The 23,699-nt window shown below is 44.0% G+C and overlaps 1 protein-coding gene across 1 annotated transcript in view; it reads right to left on the bottom strand.

Moving 5' to 3' along the window:
* The window catches only part of RAB38 (RAB38, member RAS oncogene family), a 58,899-nt gene that overhangs the window by 16,841 nt on the left and 18,359 nt on the right, over positions 1-23,699 (bottom strand). Inside the window, exon 2 of the mRNA XM_069759271.1 lies at positions 34-314. Coding sequence (XP_069615372.1) covers positions 34-314 — 281 coding nt within the window. The remainder of the gene's footprint in view (positions 1-33; positions 315-23,699) is intronic.

Below are 23,699 nucleotides of genomic sequence, written 5' to 3'. Positions count from 1 at the left end.
AATTTTATGAAGCCTCTTATTGAAGGCACGTACCTTTGCTGAAGTTTCGAACCATCCGACAAAGCCGTGCTCCTTGCAGAACTGGTCCATTTTGCTGCAGTTGTTTTTAAAGCCATCTTTGCCCTGGTCACACTTGTTGGCTAGCAGAACCGCAGAAACTGGCAAGCCATTAGAGAGAGTCAATTTTGAGTCTAAATCCTCTTTCCACTTTGTTACAGCCTCAAAGGTCGCCGGCCTCGTAACATCAAAGACGATAAACGCCCCTACGGCTTCTCTGTAGTAGACCCTGGTCATGTTCCCAAATCGCTCTTGGCCTGGGGAAGAAAGCTGATGTTAAATACGAAAGCGGAATAATACCTTACTGACATCCTCTGTGCTGCTGTTAACACTTCAACTCTTGTTACAATTGCAGCCAAATACATCAGCAATTTAAACCTCTGCTCACTCCTGATAGTTTGATGCATTCTTCCTACACTGACACATTGTAGCAGACTGTAGGATCACGGGGCAGGGCTGCAGTATACAGCATGGGGGATGGAGACACGAAAGAAAAGAGAAACCCCCATGATCCTGGGATATCACAGAAGGCAGGAGGTGAATTTCGGAGAACTCAAATACTCAGTGTAGAAGAGCTCTAGAGTCACTGTTGTCATCATCTAAGGCTGTCACTGATATGATGGCACTGTGGTTATCACTGATATGATGGCACTGTGGTTATCACTGATATGATGGCACTGTGGCTGTCACTGATATGATGTGTAGTGCCACGGTAGCACACATACGCAGTGATGAGGCAGTGACCCAGCACAGTCCCAAACAAAAAGTCTCTTTATGCGTTTACTTCACAGCATTAAATGTCCAACTCACAGCTCTACATAATAAATGATATCCTCTGGTTCGCATCGGGAACCATATCCTGACCTGTTCATGTGGGCAACTGCCCCGCTGCAAACTCCACTCTGATACTGACACACCCAAACGCTATACTCAGGGATTTTTAAAGGGAATCTGTCACCCCATTTTGCAGCCAGTGCCATCATGGGCTTAGCTACAGCATTCTGTAATGCTGTAGATAAGACCCGATGTAACCTGAAAGATAAGAAAAACAAGTTAGATTATACTCACCCAGGTGCGGTCCCACTGCAGTCCGGTCCGATGGGCATCGCGGTACGGTCCAGCACCTCCCATTTTCAGGTGCCGATATCCTCTTCCTTGCTTCCTGTCGTGGCTCCTGCGCAGGCGTACTTTATCTGCTCTGTTGAGGGCAGCATAAAGTACTGCAGTGTGCAGGCGCCGGGCCTCTCTGACCTTTCCTGGCACCTGCGCACTGCAGAACTTTTCTCTACCCTCAACAGGGCAGATAAAGTACGCCTGCGCAGGAGCCACGACAGGAAGCAAAGAAGAGGACGTCATCGCATGAAGATGGGAGGCGCCGGACCTGGACTGCGACGCCCATCGGACCGTAATGCCCCCCCAGGTGAGTATAATCTAACTTGCTTTTCTTATCTTTCAGTTTACATCGGGGCTTATCTACAGCATTACATAATGCTGTACACAAGCCCCTGATGGCGGTGGCCGCAGCTTATATAAAAAATGAGGTGACAGATTCCCTTTAAACTACAATCTGTGGCCTTGGGCCACCTGTAAGACCCGTCCTGGAGGAAACAGACCTGCCCCACTTCCTTCCTGCAGTCCGTTTAAAAAATAAAAGCCCATACCTGCTTCTACTGAACAATCCCAAGCCAGATAGCTTGACCAGGTCCACGCTTACTTTTTTTTTGCCCTGTGACTCACAGGCGTTCTGTGACCACAAGGCACTCCAGCGGGTCTAATAGGACTCCGTCCGCATCCTCGGGGGAACACACAGCGACTCAAGCATGTGATACCGGTCACTGCCTCACATATTCCCACCCTCTGTTCAAACCTGTGGGGTTGAACACTTTGCATCCCACATGGACGCGTGACAGGGCATCCGTATGTCCCTATGACACTCTCGCCTGACACTAAACTGAGAAACCAAAATAGGGACCGGAACCATCGGTTGACGCAAGCCTCCCTCCCCTTTGCATTTCTCCTCCATACCTTATTACCCAACCAACCACCTGCCCATTCTCCATTGCAGACAACACGCCCCCCTTCATGACTGACAGTTGATTTGTGCTAGTTTCGAGTGGCCCTGTCACTGTTTATTTGGGGTTTACTAACCCCGCAGCTCATCCCGTAACCTAAGTACCTGCCTTTGGGTGTTTGGTACCGTTTCACCCTTCTCGTGCCTTGGTGTCTATGTCACGCTGGATCACCAAAGTCCATCCCAGCAACTCGGGCACCCATCCGTACCACATCGCATCCAAACCCGAGCCTCCCATCGCTGCTGATTAGTGAGAGCTCTATTTATATTTCCCTGACCCTCGGCCACATCTTTGGCCGGTGCCAGAGGGTTCCTCGTGAGTACGACTCTAGTCGACTCCATGACCACACATTCCCGGTTCCGCCGGTTCTCTTTTTACATGCGTGTCTTTGCGTGAGACCCTGGAACTGAACTGACCCAAACTCATCAGGGGACATTTCCAGCTCAGGGTTCGGTGGGGTCTCCTCAACCTCTCCTACCTCTCCTTCCTCTGCTTGGAAAGAATCACCAAACCAGGGATTCAAGCTTGAGGAGGCTAATTTGCATATTCCAGGTGCCTTCTGGGAATTTTTGCCTGTAGGACATTATTGCAAGAGAGCTTGGCTGAGAAGATTACACAAGAAGGAAAACACACAGCAAGTCAGCAGGATCTAGGAGCAACATGGCAGATGTGACAACCTACATGGTGAGCTGCAGCATGTGCTACATGTTCACAGATCGACCAGAAGAAGAATTAAATTTCACCTGTCAGAAGTGTAGACTAGTGGCCCTTTTAGAAGAAAAGGTGCGGGGTCTGGAAGAAAGAATAGCAACCTTGAAACTCATCAAAGAGAATGAAGACTTTCTAGACAGAACAGAAGCATCTCTACTGGTCACAGAAGGTGAAAAAAGTGTCAGAGAACCTCCAAAAGCAGATGAGTGGAAGCATGTGACCAAAAGAAGCAAGAAGACCATGGAGAAATCACCAACCACACAACTGAAGAACCGATATCAAATCTTTGTAGAGGATGAAGATGGCACACCTAAGGATGAAGCAATACCAGCAAGCAAAAAAGAAAAGGGCACACAGCAACAAGTGACAGCAAAAAGTACAGCCAAGAAGCAACGAAGAGTGGTGGTGGTGGGAGACTCACTACTGAGAGGCACAGAAGCAGCCATCTGCAGACCGGACATAACTGCAAGAGAAGTATGCTGCCTTCCAGGTGCGATGATCAAGGATGTGACCGATAGGATACCAAAGCTCTTCAACTCCAAGGACGTCCACCCATTTCTTCTGATACATGTTGGCACCAATGACACGGCAAGGAAGGACCTACCGACAATCTGCAAAGACTTTGAAGAGTTGGGGAAGAAAGTAAAGGAACTGGATGCACAGGTAGTTTTTTCTTCTATCCTTCCAGTAGACGGGCATGGCACCAGGAGATGGAACAGGATCCTTGATGCAAACAACTGGCTAAGACGATGGTGCAGACAACAAGGATTCGGATTCCTGGACCACGGTGTGAATTACTTGTACGATGGACTCCTCGCCAGAGACGGACTACACCTCAACAAACCTGGGAAACACACATTCGCCAGAAGACTCGCTACACTCATCAGGAGGGCGTTAAACTAGAAGAAGAGGGGACGGGAAGAAAAACATTAGACTTGAACAAAGAAGATCCAGGAAAACATACTCAGAAGGGAGGTAAGAACATTTCTAAAACAATCCACAGCGAGGAGATTGGAACAAAACAAAATCCTCTAAACTGCATGCTTGCAAACGCCAGAAGCCTGACAAACAAGATGGAAGAACTAGAAGCAGAAATATCTACAGGTAACTTTGACATAGTGGGAATAACCGAGACATGGTTAGATGAAAGCTATGACTGGGCAGTTAACTTACAGGGTTACAGTCTGTTTAGAAAGGATCGTAAAAATCGGAGAGGAGGAGGGGTTTGTCTCTATGTAAAGTCTTGTCTAAAGTCCACTTTAAGGAAGGATATTAGCGAAGGAAATGAGGATGTCGAGTCCATATGGGTCGAAATTCATGGAGGGAAAAATGGTAACAAAATTCTCATTGGGGTCTGTTACAAACCCCCAAATATAACAGAAACCATGGAAAGTCTACTTCTAAAGCAGATAGATGAAGCTGCAACCCATAATGAGGTCCTGGTTATGGGGGACTTTAACTACCCGGATATTAACTGGGAAACAGAAACCTGTGAAACCCATAAAGGCAACAGGTTTCTGCTAATAACCAAGAAAAATTATCTTTCACAATTGGTGCAGAATCCAACCAGAGGAGCAGCACTTTTAGACCTAATACTATCTAATAGACCTGACAGAATAACAAATCTGCAGGTGGTCGGGCATCTAGGAAATAGCGACCACAATATTGTACAGTTTCACCTGTCTTTCACTAGGGGCACTTGTCAGGGAGTCACAAAAACACTGAACTTTAGGAAGGCAAAGTTTGACCAGCTTAGAGATGCCCTTAATCTGGTAGACTGGGACAATATCCTCAGAACTAATAATACAGATAATAAATGGGAAATGTTTAAGAACATCCTAAATAGGCAGTGTAAGCGGTTTATACCTTGTGGGAATAAAAGGACTAGAAATAGGAAAAACCCAATGTGGCTAAACAAAGAAGTAAGACAGGCAATTAACAGTAAAAAGAAAGCATTTGCACTACTAAAGCAGGATGGCACCATTGAAGCTCTAAAAAACTATAGGGAGAAAAAAACTTTATCTAAAAAACTAATTAAAGCTGCCAAAAAGGAAACAGAGAAGCACATTGCTAAGGAGAGTAAAACTAATCCCAAACTGTTCTTCAACTATATCAATAGTAAAAGAATAAAAACTGAAAATGTAGGCCCCTTAAAAAATAGTGAGGAAAGAATGGTTGTAGATGACGAGGAAAAAGCTAACATATTAAACACCTTCTTCTCCACGGTATTCACGGTGGAAAATGAAATGCTAGGTGAAATCCCAAGAAACAATGAAAACCCTATATTAAGGGTCACCAATCTAACCCAAGAAGAGGTGCGAAACCGGCTAAATAAGATTAAAATAGATAAATCTCCAGGTCCGGATGGCATACACCCACGAGTACTAAGAGAACTAAGTAATGTAATAGATAAACCATTATTTCTTATTTTTAGGGACTCTATAGCGACAGGGTCTGTTCCGCAGGATTGGCGCATAGCAAATGTGGTGCCAATATTCAAAAAGGGCTCTAAAAGTGAACCTGGAAATTATAGGCCAGTAAGTCTAACCTCTATTGTTGGTAAAATATTTGAAGGGTTTCTGAGGGATGTTATTCTGGATTATCTCAATGAGAATAACTGTTTAACTCCATATCAGCATGGGTTTATGAGAAATCGCTCCTGTCAAACCAATCTAATCAGTTTTTATGAAGAGGTAAGCTATAGACTGGACCACGGTGAGTCATTGGACGTGGTATATCTCGATTTTTCCAAAGCGTTTGATACCGTGCCGCACAAGAGGTTGGTACACAAAATGAGAATGCTTGGTCTGGGGGAAAATGTGTGTAAATGGGTTAGTAACTGGCTTAGTGATAGAAAGCAGAGGGTGGTAATAAATGGTATAGTCTCTAACTGGGTCGCTGTGACCAGTGGGGTACCGCAGGGGTCAGTATTGGGACCTGTTCTCTTCAACATATTCATTAATGATCTGGTAGAAGGTTTACACAGTAAAATATCGATATTTGCAGATGATACAAAACTATGTAAAGCAGTTAATACAAGAGAAGATAGTATTCTGCTACAGATGGATCTGGATAAGTTGGAAACTTGGGCTGAAAGGTGGCAGATGAGGTTTAACAATGATAAATGTAAGGTTATACACATGGGAAGAAGGAATCAATATCACCATTACACACTGAATGGGAAACCACTGGGTAAATCTGACAGGGAGAAGGACTTGGGGATCCTAGTTAATGATAAACTTACCTGGAGCAGCCAGTGCCAGGCAGCAGCTGCCAAGGCAAACAGGATCATGGGGTGCATTAAAAGAGGTCTGGATACACATGATGAGAGCATTATACTGCCTCTGTACAAATCCCTAGTTAGACCGCACATGGAGTACTGTGTCCAGTTTTGGGCACCGGTGCTCAGGAAGGATATAATGGAACTAGAGAGATTACAAAGGAGGGCAACAAAATTAATAAAGGGGATGGGAGAACTACAATACCCAGATAGATTAGCGAAATTAGGATTATTTAGTCTAGAAAAAAGACGACTGAGGGGCGATCTAATAACCATGTATAAGTATATAAGGGGACAATACAAATATCTCGCTGAGGATCTGTTTATACCAAGGAAGGTGACGGGCACAAGGGGGCATTCTTTGCGTCTGGAGGAGAGAAGGTTTTTCCACCAACATAGAAGAGGATTCTTTACTGTTAGGGCAGTGACAATCTGGAATTGCTTGCCTGAGGAGGTGGTGATGGCGAACTCAGTCGAGGGGTTCAAGAGAGGCCTGGATGTCTTCCTGGAGCAGAACAATATTGTATCATACAATTATTAGGTTCTGTAGAAGGACGTAGATCTGGGGATTTATTATGATGGAATATAGGCTGAACTGGATGGACAAATGTCTTTTTTCGGCCTTACTAACTATGTTACTATGTTACTATGTTACCACAACCTCTAGGGAGAACCTATCGGTGTTACACTCTCTCCCTAGGTTGGTGACCCCTATGGCAGGTATCCCTAGCTCCGGATCTTCGGGTTCTGCGCCCGGAACACCATTCACCTTGGGAGGGTTGACCCTGGTCTCCCACAGGGACCAGAACAGGGGCAAGTCTCTACCCATCATAGTCCTACATGGGAGGGACTTCACCACTCCCACCACATGTTTAATCTCCATACACGGTTTGGAAAAATTTACCTCTGCGGTCGGGTACTCCCGAATTTCCCCATGGACACCTATGACCTCCACTTTCCATCCTCTGGGGTTGTCCCCGGCAACAAGGGACTCACGGACCAAAGTCAGTACACTCCCCAAGTCCAGGAGAACCTCCGTTTGCTACCCGTTCACGTGTACCTGGCACCGCTGGGGTTCGCTGTCGGCAGAGAAAGTAGTGGCAGTGCAGACAGGCTGGGCATCCTTAGACATCCGTCGAGCATACCTGCAGTCCGTGCGTTCACATATCAGTGGACAGTTGACAGCCACACGTCCGGGCCCTCGGCACTGCCAACACTTAATTGCTGCAACACGATTACACCTTGGAACTGCTCTAGGGGAAATGGGACCCCTGTCACCCTCACTTTCGGTTACCCATCATCACCGGCTTGGTCCTTGTTAGCCCTAACAGTCATTTGTGGACCTTTCTCATGCTCCTGGGCTGGCGAGTCCCGACATGTCAGCCGACGTGGAGCAGAGTCCCGTACAACGTCCTGAGTGGCTGAATACCTCTCAATCCATTTTACCAGCTGGTCCAGAGTGTCCAGGTCCCCTTGACCCACATGACAATGCATGGCGGCCAGCAGAGCTCTCACCAGCTGGTCAACCACCACTCTTTCTACCATCTGGGCCGGGGTTAAAGTCTCAGGCTGGAGCCATTCCTCCACCAACTGCAATTAGTCATTCGCCTGAGACCTGGCAAGATGAGACACTGCAAAGGACCACTAGTACACCCTCTGATCGTCCCATACCTTAGGGGACTCTTCTTAACACTGCTGATGCTCCGATTGTTGCTGCTGGTGCGCCTCTTGCTGCTGCTGGAACTGCAGCTGCCACGCCTCTTGCTGCTTACGCTGGAACTGCAGTACATCTTGCTCCTGCTACTGCCGAAGGAGGACCACCTGTTCCAAAAGCTCCTCCATATTTCCAGCAGGCTTGAGCTCTAGCAACGGCGGCTTGTTCATGGATATACAGCACGCTTTGGGGTATGCCTCAGTTCACACTGCCCTGCATTCTCCAGCCACCTGTAGTGCCGCGGTAGCACACTTACACAATGATGAGGCAGTGACCCAGCACTGTTCCAAACAAAAAGTCTCTTTAATGCGTTTACTTCACAGCATTAAATGTCCAAGTCATAGCTCTACATAGTAAACGATATCCTCTGGATGGCAGCCGGGAACCACATCCTCCAGATTACAGTCTCTATATATGCCGGTCCTCCTCTGACCTGTTGCCGTGGGCGACTGCACCGCTGTGTATGCTGTGGGTGCCAGGAGTTCGCTCTGCTGGGCTCTGTGTTACTCTCACACAGATCTGAGCTTTTGCAGAGCCGTCTGCTTTGCTTGCTGCAAACTCCACTCTGATACTGACACACCAAAACCCTTTACTGCAGGGATTTTTAAAATAGAATCTGTGGACTTAGGCCACCTGTAAAACCCGGCCTGGAGGAAACGGACAGGCCCCACTTCCTTCCTGCAGTCCGTTTCAAAAATAAAAGCCCATACCGGCTTTTCCTGAATTAACCCAGGCCAGATAGCTTGACCAGGTCCACGCTAACTTTTATTTTGCCCTGTGACTCACAGGCATCATGCTGTGACCACAAGGCACTCCAGCAGGTCTAATAGGGCTCCGTCCCCATCCTGGGGGGAACACACAGTGACACCTACATGTGACACTGCCTCACTGATGGCACTATGGCTGTCACTGATATGATGGCACTATGGCTGTCACTGATATGATGGCACTATGGCTGTCACTGATATGATGGCACTATGGTTGTCACTAATATGATGGCACCGTGGCTGTCACTGATATGATCGCACAATGGCAGTCACTGATATGATGGCAATGTGGCTGTCACTGATATGATGGCACTATGGTTGTCACTGATATGATGGCACTATGGTTGTCACTGATATGATGGCACTATGGCTGTCACTGATATGATGGCACTGTGGCTGTCACTGATATGATGGCACTATGGTTGTCACTGATATGATGGCACTATAGTTGTCACTGATATGATGGCACTATGGCTGTCACTGATATGATGGCACCGTGGCTGTCACTGATATGATCGCACAATGGCAGTCACTGATTTGATGGCACTATGGTTGTCACTGATATGATGGCACTATGGTTGTCACTGATATGATGGCACCGTGGCTGTCACTGATATGATCGCACAATGGCAGTCACTGATATGATGGCAATGTGGCTGTCACTGATATGATGGCACTATGGTTGTCACTGATATGATGGCACTATGGTTGTCACTGATATGATGGCACTGTGGCTGTCACTGATATGATGGCACTATGGTTGTCACTAATATGATGGCACCGTGGCTGTCACTGATATGATGGCACTGTGGCTGTCACTGATATGATGATCTTGACTCAAAGCCTAAACATTTTACGGTGCCTTATTTTTTTTTTTTACTCCATTCTTAAAGATGTTGCCCACATTTAAAAAAAAAATTAGTGATGGGTGAGCGTGCTGGGCCATTACCGACCAGTGCCCAGTATCGCATGGTGCTCAAGTGCTCGGGTCCCTGAGCCGCGCAGCACTGAAGTCTGGAACTCTCTCTCCCCCTCTCCCTTTCTAACCCTCTTCTTTCTGCGTAAACCCAATCTTAGGTTCCGATCTCAGATTAAGTAGCAAAGAAACCTGCTGCCTGATTCCCTTTAACTCACCCAGCCAATCATAACAATAATTCAAACAATAATGAAATGACTCTGCGCATTTCGCCCAAGTCTATAGAGAAAAGCTCACAAGTGAGATTCCAAAAGCTGGAAATGTTAGTTTTTGTTTGTTTTTTTCTTAATTATGAAAACACGAACATTCTTTTCATTGACATTGACATAAAAACACCAAAACGTAATAAGTCGAAATAAAATAAATAATAAAAATAATAATAAATAAAAAAATCTCTTAATCCTTATCCCATTTTTGGAGGGAGAAACTCTATAAAAAATAAAAAAAAAGTTGCTCCTCGACAAGTTCTAGGTCAAATTTATCCCTAAACTGCATTTTACGGGACACGGTTAAATTATAACCTTTATGAATCAAATGTCGCAATTACGTGAATGTTCCTTCGAGCTCGAAAGAAGCGGCGGCCTGTAGGGATAATGTGATCACTTCAATCACGGGGAACTCCCACTGAGAAATTACCTTCACATGATTTGTGATGATATTATTGACTGCTGGCATTTTAAAGTGACATGCCGATTTGATGCCGAAAACGCATTTCTGATTTAATGCCGAGCGATGAGATAGGAAAATACGTAATAAAATAAGATTGGATGCACTGCTGTGGAAAATGACTGCGCTGGGTGGAAATGCCCGACCAACTGCGGGCTATATCAGCGCCACTGATTACTTTAGATTTAGCTGTCTCACTACTGAATCAGGGTAGTTTGCTCTTAAAGGGCTCAGAACCACAGCGCCCCTCAAAGTGAAGAGGCAGTGATTGGTAATGCAGCTCCGTTTCTGTAGGACGATTTTCATCACAAAAGTCCTGGACAATCTGCGGCACCGGGCATGTGTCTATAATGCAGTATTTGTATCTAGGTGACCGGACGTGTCGTTATTATTTATAAGACTTTGCATTCTGCATGAACCAAACCATCTATGGGGAAAATCTGAGAAGTTACGTTCAAAGAATCACAGGAAGGATCAGCGCTGCTTGTGAAGTGCAAATGAAAGCCGAGTGGTGTCAGCCCGTCTGTGAGGACATGGATCCAGGCGGGTACTGTCTTTACAAGTTACAAGAGGAGAATTGTGAAAGGTGGTCCCGAGTCACATTATCCGAGGGTCTGATAGTAGCCGTATAATATCATAGAATTACTGGCTACAAATACAGCAAAATGTTCTTCTCAAATTAACATTGCACCAGCAGAATAGTGAGTGCAGCTCTGGAGTATAATACAGGGTGTAACTCAGGATCAGTAATGTAATGTATGTACACAGTGACTGCACCAGCAGAATAGTGAGTGCAGCTCTGGGGTATAATACAGGATGTAACTCAGGATCAGTAATGTAATGTATGTACACAGTGACTGCACCAGCAGAATAGTGAGTGCAGCTCTGGGGTATAATACAGGATGTATTAGACTCGAACAAAGACGACCCAGGAAAACATATTCAGAAGGGAGGTAAGAACATTTCTAAAACAATCCACAGTGAGGAGATTGGAACAAAACAAAATCCTCTAAACTGCATGCTCGCAAACGCCAGAAGCCTGACAAACAAGATGGAAGAACTAGAAGCAGAAATATCTACAGGTAACTTTGACATAGTGGGAATAACCGAGACATGGTTAGATGAAAGCTATGACTGGGCAGTTAACTTACAGGGTTACAGTCTGTTTAGAAAGGATCGTAAAAATCGTAGAGGAGGAGGGGTTTGTCTCTATGTAAAGTCTTGTCTAAAGTCCACTTTAAGGGAGGATATTAGCGAAGGGAATGAGGATGTCGAGTCCATATGGGTTGAAATTCATGGAGGGAAAAATGGTAACAAAATTCTCATTGGGGTCTGTTACAAACCCCCAAATATAACAGAAAGCATGGAAAGTCTACTTCTAAAGCAGATAGATGAAGCTGCAACCCATAATGAGGTCCTGGTTATGGGGGACTTTAACTACCCGGATATTAACTGGGAAACAGAAACCTGTGAAACCCATAAAGGCAACAGGTTTCTGCTAATAACCAAGAAAAATTATCTATCACAATTGGTGCAGAATCCAACCAGAGGAGCAGCACTTTTAGACTTAATACTATCTAATAGACCTGACAGAATAACAAATCTGCAGGTGGTCGGGCATCTAGGAAATAGCGACCACAATATTGTGCAGTTTCACCTGTCTTTCACTAGGGGGACTTGTCAGGGAGTAACAAAAACATTGAACTTTAGGAAGGCAAAGTTTGAACAGCTTAGAGATGCCCTTAATCTGGTAGACTGGGACAATATCCTCAGAAATGAGAATACAGATAATAAATGGGAAATGTTTAAGAACATCCTAAATAGGCAGTGTAAGCGGTTTATACCTTGTGGGAATAAAAGGACTAGAAATAGGAAAAACCCAATGTGGCTAAACAAAGAAGTAAGACAGGCAATTAACAGTAAAAAGAAAGCATTTGCACTACTAAAGCAGGATGGCACCATTGAAGCTCTAAAAAACTATAGGGAGAAAAATACTTTATCTAAAAAACTAATTAAAGCTGCCAAAAAGGAAACAGAGAAGCACATTGCTAAGGAGAGTAAAACTAATCCCAAACTGTTCTTCAACTATATCAATAGTAAAAGAATAAAAACTGAAAATGTAGGCCCCTTAAAAAATAGTGAGGAAAGAATGGTTGTAGATGACGAGGAAAAAGCTAACATATTAAACACCTTCTTCTCCACGGTATTCACAATGGAAAATGAAATGCTAGGTGAAATCCCAAGAAACAATGAAAACCCTATATTAAGGGTCACCAATCTAACCCAAGAAGAGGTGCGAAACCGGCTAAATAAGATTAAAATAGATAAATCTCCGGGTCCGGATGGCATACACCCACGAGTACTAAGAGAACTAAGTAATGTAATAGATAAACCATTATTTCTTATTTTTAGTGACTCTATAGCGACAGGGTCTGTTCCGCAGGACTGGCGCATAGCAAATGTGGTGCCAATATTCAAAAAGGGCTCTAAAAGTGAACCTGGAAATTATAGGCCAGTAAGTCTAACCTCTATTGTTGGTAAAATATTTGAAGGGTTTCTGAGGGATGTTATTCTGGATTATCTCAATGAGAATAACTGTTTAACTCCATATCAGCATGGGTTTATGAGAAATCGCTCCTGTCAAACCAATCTAATCAGTTTTTATGAAGAGGTAAGCTATAGACTGGACCACGGTGAGTCATTGGACGTGGTATATCTCGATTTTTCCAAAGCGTTTGATACCGTGCTGCACAAGAGGTTGGTACACAAAATGAGAATGCTTGGTCTGGGGGAAAATGTGTGTAAATGGGTTAGTAACTGGCTTAGTGATAGAAAGCAGAGGGTGGTGATAAATGGTATAGTCTCTAACTGGGTCGCTGTGACCAGTGGGGTACCGCAGGGGTCAGTATTGGGACCTGTTCTCTTCAACATATTCATTAATGATCTGGTAGAAGGTTTACACAGTAAAATATCGATATTTGCAGATGATACAAAACTATGTAAAGCAGTTAATACAAGAGAAGATAGTATTCTGCTACAGATGGATCTGGATAAGTTGGAAACTTGGGCTGAAAGGTGGCAGATGAGGTTTAACAATGATAAATGTAAGGTTATACACATGGGAAGAGGGAATCAATATCACCATTACACACTGAACGGGAAACCACTGGGTAAATCTGACAGGGAGAAGGACTTGGGGATCCTAGTTAATGATAAACTTACCTGGAGCAGCCAGTGCCAGGCAGCAGCTGCCAAGGCAAACAGGATCATGGGGTGCATTAAAAGAGGTCTGGATACACATGATGAGAGCATTATACTGCCTCTGTACAAATCCCTAGTTAGACCGCACATGGAGTACTGTGTCCAGTTTTGGGCACCGGTGCTCAGGAAGGATATAATGGAACTAGAGAGAGTACAAAGGAGGGCAACAAAATTAATAAAGGGGATGGGAGAACTACAATACCCAGATAGATTAGCGAAATTAGGATTATTTAGTCTAGAAAAAAGACGACTGAGGGGCGATCTAATAACCATGTATAAGTATATAAGGGGACAATACAAATATCTCGCTGAGGATCTGTTTATACCAAGGAAGGTGACGGGCACAAGGGGGCATTCTTTGCGTCTGGAGGAGAGAAGGTTTTTCCACCAACACAGAAGAGGATTCTTTACTGTTAGGGCAGTGAGAATCTGGAATTGCTTGCCTGAGGAGGTGGTGATGGCGAACTCAGTCGAGGGGTTCAAGAGAGGCCTGGATGTCTTCCTGGAGCAGAACAATATTGTATCATACAATTATTAGATTCTGTAGAAGGACGTAGATCTGGGTATTTATTATGATGGAATATAGGCTGAACTGGATGGACAAATGTCTTTTTTCGGCCTTACTAACTATGTTACTATGTTACTATGTTATGTAACTCGGGATCAGTAATGTAATGTATGTACACAGTGACTGCACCAGCAGAATAGTGAGTGCAGCTCTGGAGTATAATACAGGATGTAACTCAGGATCAGTAATGTAATGTATGTACACAGTGACTGCACCAGCAGAATAGTGAGTGCAGCTCTGGGGTATAATACAAGATGTAACTCAGGATCAGTAATGTAATGTATGTTCACAGTGACTGCATCGGCAGAATAGTGAGTGCAGCTCTGGGCTATAATACAGAATGTAACTCAGGATCAGTAATGTAATGTATGTACACTGTGACTGCACCAACAGAATAGTGAGTGCAGCTCTGGGGTATAATACAAGATGTAACTCAGGATCAGTAATGTAATGTATGTTCACAGTGACTGCACCAGCAGAATAGCGAGTGCAGCTCTGGGGTATAATACAGGATGTAACTCATGATCAGTAATGTAATGTATGTACACAGTGACTGCACCAGCAGAATAGTGAGTGCAGCTCTGGAGTATAATACAGAATGTAACTCAGGATCAGTAATGTAATGTATGTACACAGTGACTGCACCAGCAGAATAGGGAGTGTATCTCTGGGGTATAATACAGGATGTAACTCAGGATCAGTAATGTAATATATGTACACAGTGACTGCACCAGCAGAATAGTGAGTGCAGCTCTGGAGTATAATACAGGATGTAACTCAGGATCAGTAATGTAATGTATGTACACAGTGACTGCACCAGCAGAATAGTGAGTGCAGCTGTGGTGTATAATACAGGATGTAACTCGGGATCAGTAATGTAATGTATGTACACAGTAACTGCACCAGCAGAATAGTGAGTGCAGCTCTGGAGTATAATACAGGATGTAACTCAGGATCAGTAATGTAATGTATGTACACAGTGACTGCACCAGCAGAACAGTGAGTGCAGCTCTGAGGTATAATACAGGAGGTAACTCAGGATCAGTAATGTAATGTATGTAGACTGCGACTGCACCAGCAGAATAGTGAGTGCAGCTCTGGGGTATAACTCAGGATGTAACTCAGGATCAGTAATGTAATGTATGTACACTGTGACTGCACCAGCAGAATAGTGAGTGCAGCTCTGGAATATAATACAGGATGTAACTCAGGATCAGTAATGTAATGTATGTACACAGTGACTGCACCAGCAGAATAGTGACTGCAGCTCTGGGGTATAATACAAGATGTAACTCAGGATCAGTAATGTAATGTATGTACACAGTGACTGCACCAGCAGAATAGCGAGTGCAGCTCTGGGGTATAATACAGGATGTAACTCATGATCAGTAATGTAATGTATGTACACAGTGACTGCACCAGCAGAATAGTGAGTGCAGCTCTGGAGTATAATACAGAATGTAACTCAGGATCAGTAATGTAATGTATGTACACTGTGACTGCACCAGCAGAATAGTGAGTGCAGCTCTGGGGTATAATACAAGATGTAACTCAGGATCAGTAATGTAATGTATGTTCACAGTGACTGCATCGGCAGAATAGTGAGTGCAGCTCTGGGCTATAATACAGGATTTAACTCAGGATCAGTAATGTAATGTATATACACAGTGACTGCACCAGCAGAATAGTGAGTGCAGCTCTGGAGAATAATACAGGATGTAACCAGGACAGGATAAGACATATAATGTATGCATTTATAAAGTGATCTAAGTTTCTATGTAGACTTTATACCTCATAGGTGGATCTACTCTTAAACTGTGGATCTGTGCTGTTTTCCTACTACTGTAATTTTTGTCGCTTGACTGAACAATTAGACAATTCAGTCTCATGTTTTGGGGTAGTATTTTACCCATTTAATACAAAGGAGGTTGAAGTGCAGATTTTTGTTGCCCTCTCCATTGTGTTGTAAAGTGACAATCCCGGTCCTTGATATGGAATAAAGTGAATTGGCGAATAGGCAACAGAGTGAACTCGTGAACAATTAATCTCTCGTTTTAATACTATGCACTTCTGTTTCCAAAAATTTGACTACAAGAAAACATTTGTAGAAATCACGAGACTGGACAGTTTCCAAAAAATAATGGGGGTCATAGGAGCAGCTTAAAATTTTTCATTAGTTCGGGCAACATGAATATTATGTAATAGAAAGTAGATGCCACTAGATGACCGGATTATTATAATATGATTCAAGACTATTAAACTCAGCAATTTTATTTTAAGTCGTAAAAAGGAGTGAGGGACTTTACCAAAAGCCGGGACCTCCATCAATACCGGTAAGAGCTGGGGTGTCCACTGATAACAGCAGGAGTCTCCACCATCACTGGTAACAGGTGGGACCTTCACTACTATAGGAAAGAGCAGAGACTTCCATAAAATAGGTAGCAGAAAGGACCATCACCACTACGGGTAACAGCCAAGGTCTACACCACCACGGGTAACAGCCAGGGTCTCCACAACCACCACAGGTAATAGAAAAACAGCAGGAGTCTCCACCACCACAGGTAACAGCCGGGGTCTCCAACACCACAGATAGCAGCTGGGATGTCTCCACCTACATCGGTAACAGAAAAACAGCCTGGGTCTCCACCACCATAGGGAATAGCCAGTGTCTCCATCTCCACAGGTAACAGAAAAACAAATGGGGTCTCCATCAGCAAAGGTAACAGCTGATGGCTCCACCATCACAGGTAACAGCCTAACAGCCAGCGTCTCCACCGCCACAAGTAACAGTTGTGTCTCCACCATGACAGGTAAAAGCGAGGGTCTCCACCACCACAGGTAACTGCTGCGGTCTCCACCACCACAGGTAACAGCTGGGGTCTCCACCACCACAGGTAACAGCTGGGGTCTCCACCACCACAGGTAACAGCTGGGGTCTCCACCACCACAGGTAACAGCTGGGGTCTCCACCACCAAAGATAACAGCCGGTGTCTCCACCACCACAGGTAACAGCTGGGGTCTCCACCACCACAGGTAACAGCTGGGGTCTCCACCACCACAGGTAACAGCTGGGGTCTCCACCACCACAGGTAACAGCTGGGGTCTCCACCACCACAGGTAACAGCTGGGGTCTCCACCACCACAGGTAACAGCTGGGGTCTCCACCACCACAGGTAACAGCTGGGGTCTCCACCACCACAGGTAACAGCTGGGGTCTCTACCACCATAGACATATGGGGCTTATAATGAGGGCAATGTAGGTCACCTCTCAGGGCCCACGGCTCCGGGGGAGCCCATGGTCAAAACGCCCCTACTATAATATTTTGTGGACCGTCATCTTTGTGCACCTCTTTGGGCAGGTAACTATCCTGGATCCACTGTCGGCGATATTGTATATAGAGAGCTATGTGGGCGCTCATACTGTATATAGGGGTTATGTGTGGTCTCATGCTGTGTATTGGGGCTAATAATTTCATATATTCAATGTTGAATTAAGTGCAGCTTTAATATGTTGGTTATATATAAAGAGTGCCTCTCTTAGCTTGTACCTGTTTGCATTTGTTTTTCTGTTTGGAACTGATGGGCAGTCTTTTGATATGTATATTGGGGGCTATGTGAGGGCTCATACTGTATATAGGGGGCTATGTCAGGTCTCATGTTGTATAATGGGGGTTATGTGAGGTCTCATACTGTATATAGGAGGGTGTGTGAACTCATCCTGTATATAGGGCACTGTGTGTGTGTGTAGGCTCATACTATATGTAGTGGCTATGTGGGGGCTCATGTTATATATAAGAGGTCATGTGGGAGCTCATACTGTACAGTGGTTTGAGAAAGTATTTACCCCCCATGGCTTTTTACCTGTTTTGTTACATTACAACCTGTGTTTAAATATGTTCGTAATCCGATTTGTGTGTGATGTATCAGCAGTAAATAGTCTAAGTTGGTGAAGTGAGAAAAATATAGGCAAAAATTAAGTTTATGGGATAAAATAACTAAAAATTTACATATGCATGTGTATTCACCCCTTTTGCTACGAAGCCCCACAAAAAATTCTGATGCAAGCAATTGCCTTCATAAGTCACATGCTTAGTGTAAGGAATTCCATCTGTGTGAAATCTAAGTGTCACTTGGTCTGTCAGTATATTCACTTTACCTTTTCTGAAAGGCCACGGAGGCTGCAACACCATTATCAAGAGGCACCACTGACCAAACAACACCATGAAGACCAAGGAGATCTCCAAACAACACCATCAACAAGAGGCACCACTAACCAAACAACACCATGAAGACCAAGGAGATCTCCAAACACGTCAGGGACACAGTTGTTGAAAAGTCAGGGTAGGTTATAAAAAATCCCAATCTCTGATGATACCTGGAGCACCATCAAATCCATTATTGTCAAATGGAAAGAACATGGTACCACAACAAACATGCCAAGAGAGCAACACCCACCAAAACTCTTAGCCTGGGCCAGGAGGGCATTAATCAGAGAGCAAAGAGACCAAAGGTAACCCTGAAGGAGCAACAGGGTTCCCAAGCAGAGACTAGAGTATTTGGCCATATGATCACAATATGCCGTAGACTCCATGGAGGTGGCCTTTATTGAAGAGTGGGAAGAAAAAATTCTTTGCTTACATACAAAAATTGTAAGGCTTGTTTTGAGTTTGCCAAAAGACATGTGGGAGACTCCCTAAATGTATGGAGGAAGGTGCTGTGGTCAGATGAGACCAAAATTTTACTTTTTGGCCTCCAAGGTAAACGCTATTTCTGTCGCCAAACCAACACAGATCATCACTACAAGAGCACCATCCCCACAATGAAACATGGTGGTGGCAGGATCATGTTTTTCAGCAGCAGGGACAAGGAAAATGGTCTGAGTAGGGGGAAGATTGTTGTGAAATGCAGAGATATTCCTGTTTCAGTCTGTCAGCGATTTGAGACTGAGACCTCTGTAGGTTCACCTTATAACAAGACAATGAACCAAAGCATACTGATAAAGTAACACTAAAGTGGTTTAAAGTGGTTTAAGGGGAAATGTGTAAATGTTTTGGAGTGGCCTAGTCAAAGCCCAGACCTTAATCCAATTAAGAATATGTGGTCATACTGGAAGATTGCTGTTCAGAAGAGGAAACAATTTAACTTGAAATGGCAGGAGCTGTTTTGCCTTGAAGGATTGGCAAAAATCCCACTGTCAAGATGTGGAAAGCACATAGAGACTTATCCAAAGGGACTTGCAGTTGTAATTGACACTAAAGGAGGCTCTACAAAGTACTGACTTTAGGGGGTGACTAGCTGCGTACACCGAAGCTTTCAGTTATTTTGTCCTATTTGTTGTATGCTTCACAAAAAAAGAAACCCAAATGTTCATAGTTGTGTGCATGCTCTTTACATGAACTGATGCAAACTCTCAAAAAAACCATGAAATTCCAGGTTTTGAGGTAGCCAAACACGAAAAATGCCAAGGGAGGTTAATACTTTTGAAAACCACATATAAGAGGCTATGATGAAGCTCATACTGTATACAAGAGTCTATATGAGGGCTCATACTGTATACAAGAGGCTATGTGAGGGCTCATACTGTATACTAGAGGCTATGTGAGGGCTCATACTGTATACTAGAGGCTATGTGAGAGCTCATACTGTATACTAGAGGCTATGTGAGGGCTCATACTGTATACAAGAGTCTATATGAGGGCTCATACTGTATACAAGAGGCTATGTGAGGGCTCATACTGTATACTAGAGGCTATGTGAGGGCTCATACTGTATACTAGAGGCTATGTGAGGGCTCATACTGTATACTAGAGGCTATGTGAGGGCTCATACTGTATACAAGAGGCTATGTGAGGGCTCATACTGTATACTAGAGGCTATGTGAGGGCTCATACTGTATACTAGAGGCTATGTGAGGGCTCATACTGTATACAAGAGGCTATATGAGGGCTCATACTGTATACAAGAGGCTATGTGAGGGCTCATACTGTATACAAGAGGCTATATGAGGGCTCATACTGTATACTAGAGGCTATGTGAGGGCTCATACTGTATACAAGAGGCTATATGAGGGCTCATACTGTATACAAGAGGCTATATGAGGGCTCATACTGTATACAAGAGGCTATGTGAGGGCTCATACTGTAAACAAGAGGCTATATGAGGGCTCATACTGTATACTAGAGGCTATGTGAGGGCTCATACTGTATACAAGAGGCTATATGAGGGCTCATACTGTATACAAGAGGCTATATGAGGGCTCATACTGTATACAAGAGGCTATATGAGGGCTCATACTGTATACAAGAGGCTATGTGAGGGCTCATACTGTATACTAGAGGCTATGTGAGGGCTCATACTGTATACTAGAGGCTATGTGAGAGCTCATACTGTATACTAGAGGCTATGTGAGGGCTCATACTGTAAACAAGAGGCTATATGAGGGCTCATACTGTATACTAGAGGCTATGTGAGGGCTCATACTGTATACAAGAGGCTATATGAGGGCTCATACTGTATACAAGAGGCTATATGAGGGCTCATACTGTATACAAGAGGCTATATGAGGGCTCATACTGTATACAAGAGGCTATGTGAGGGCTCATACTGTATACTAGAGGCTATGTGAGGGCTCATACTGTATACTAGAGGCTATGTGAGAGCTCATACTGTATACTAGAGGCTATGTGAGGGCTCATACTGTATACAAGAGTCTATATGAGGGCTCATACTGTATACAAGAGGCTATGTGAGGGCTCATACTGTATACTAGAGGCTATGTGAGGGCTCATACTGTATACTAGAGGCTATGTGAGGGCTCATACTGTATACTAGAGGCTATGTGAGGGCTCATACTGTATACAAGAGGCTATGTGAGGGCTCATACTGTATACTAGAGGCTATGTGAGGGCTCATACTGTATACTAGAGGCTATGTGAGGGCTCATACTGTATACAAGAGGCTATATGAGGGCTCATACTGTATACAAGAGGCTATGTGAGGGCTCATACTGTATACAAGAGGCTATATGAGGGCTCATACTGTATACTAGAGGCTATGTGAGGGCTCATACTGTATACAAGAGGCTATATGAGGGCTCATACTGTATACAAGAGGCTATATGAGGGCTCATACTGTATACAAGAGGCTATGTGAGGGCTCATACTGTAAACAAGAGGCTATATGAGGGCTCATACTGTATACTAGAGGCTATGTGAGGGCTCATACTGTATACAAGAGGCTATATGAGGGCTCATACTGTATACAAGAGGCTATATGAGGGCTCATACTGTATACAAGAGGCTATGTGAGGGCTCATACTGTACAGTCATGGCCAAAAGTTTTGAGAATGAGACAAATATTAATTTTTCCAAAGTCTACTGCTTCATTTTTTCTAATGGCAATTTGCATATACTCCTGAATGTCAGAGTGATCAGGTTAACAGCAATTACTGTACTTGCAAAGTCAATATTTGCCCAGAAAATGAACTTTAACCCCCAAAACACATTTCAACATCATTGCAGTCCTGTCTTAAAAGGAGCAGCTAACATCGTTTAAGTGATTGATCCATTAACACACGTTTGGGTGTTGATGAGGACAGGGCTGGCGATCAATCAGTCATGATTAAGTAAGAATGACATCACTGGACACTTTAAAAAGAGGCTGGTGCTTGGTATCATTGTTTCTCTTCAGTTAACCATGGTTATCTCTAAAGAAACACATGCAGCCATCATTGCACTGCACAAAAATGGCCCAACAGGGAAGAGTATCGCAGCTACAAAGATTGCACCTCAGTCAACAATCTATCGCGTCATCAAGAACTTCAAGGAGAGAGCTTCCATTGTTGTCAAAAGGGCTCCAGGGCACCCAAGAAAGACCAGCAAGCGCCAGGACCGTATCTTAAAACTGTTTCAGCTGCGGGATCGGACTACCAGCAGTGCTGAGCTTGCTCAGGAATGGCAGCAGGCTGGTGTGAGTGCTTCTGCACGCACTGTGAGGCCGAGACTCTTTGAGCAAGGCCTGGTTTCAAGGAGGGCAACAAAGAAGCCACTTCTCTCCAGAAAAAACATCAGGGACCGACTGATATTCTGCAAAAGGTACAGGGAGTGGACTGCTGAGGACTGGGGCAAAGTCATTTTCTCTGATGAATCCCCTTTTCGATTGTTTGGGACATCTGGAAAACAGCTTATTCGGAGAAGAAGAGGTGAGCGCTACCACCAGTCTTGTCTCATGCCAACTGTAAAGCATCCTGAAACCATTCATGTGTGGGGTTGCTTCTCAGCCAAGGGAATCGGCTCACTCACGGTCTTGCCTAAAAACACAGCCATGAATAAAGAATGGTACCAGAATGTCCTCCAAGAGCAACTTCTCCCAACCGTCCAAGAGCAGTTTGGCGCCCAACAATGCCTTTTCCAGCATGATGGAGCACCTTGCCATAAAGCAAAGGTGATAACTAAATGGCTCATGGAACAAAACATAGAAATTTTGGGTCCATGGCCTGGAAACTCCCCAGATCTTAATCCTATTGAGAACTTGTGGTCAATCATCAAGAGATGGGTGGACAAACAAAAACCAACAAATTCTGGCAAAATGCAAGCATTGATTATGCAAGAATGGACTGCTATCAGTCAGGATTTGGTCCAGAAGTTGATTGAGAGCATGCCAGGGAGAATTGCAGAGGTCTTGAAGAAGAAGGGTCAACACTGCAAATATTGACTAGCTGCATTAACTCATTCTAACTGTCAATATAACCTATTGGTACTCATAATATGATTGCAATTATATTTCTGTATGCGATATAAACATCAGACAAACACTAATAAAAACCAGAGGGCAGCAGATAATGTGAAAATATAATTTTGGTGTCATTCTCAAAACTTCTGGCCATGACTGTATACTAGAGGCTATGTGAGGGCTCATACTGTATACAAGAGGCTATGTGAGGGCTCATACTGTATACAAGAGGCTATGTGAGGGCTCATACTGTATACAAGAGGCTATGTGAGGGCTCATACTGTATACAAGAGGCTATGTGAGGGCTCATACTGTATACAAGAGGCTATATGAGGGCTCATACTGTATACAAGAGGCTATGTGAGGGCTCATACTGTATACTAGAGGCTATGTGAGGGCTCATACTGTATACAAGAGGCTATGTGAGGGCTCATACTGTATACAAGAGGCTATGTGAGGGCTCATGCTATATATAGGATGCTATGTGGGGTCTTATACTGTATATAGTAAGCTATGTGGTGGCTCACACCATATAAAGGAGGCTCAGTAGGGGCTCATCATGTACAGCATTTAGGGTTCTGTGTGTAGGCTTATACAGTATATAGGGGGTGTCAGCATACTTAATTCTGCTCAAAAATAAGTGAAAGATTTAAAATAAAATAATAATTTGAATGAATATGTTAATATTAAAATTGAACAAATTAATTTCACGATATTGGTTCAGTTACAGTCTCTCATGTAGCCTCTAGGGAAAATTAATATCCAACTCCTGGTCTATTATGTATAGCAGTTTTTTATGTATAGCAATGTACATAAGGGAAAAACTTAGCGTGCCGCTATCTCTGCAGTTTTCCTTCTACAGATGTGCACCAGAGAGCCTGTGTTTCAATCACATG

The sequence above is a fragment of the Ranitomeya imitator genome, chromosome 3, assembly GCF_032444005.1.
Source record: "Ranitomeya imitator isolate aRanImi1 chromosome 3, aRanImi1.pri, whole genome shotgun sequence".
NCBI lineage: Eukaryota > Metazoa > Chordata > Amphibia > Anura > Dendrobatidae > Ranitomeya > Ranitomeya imitator.
Note: the sequence above shows the minus strand (reverse complement) of the source record. Positions and strands in the feature narration are given on the sequence as shown.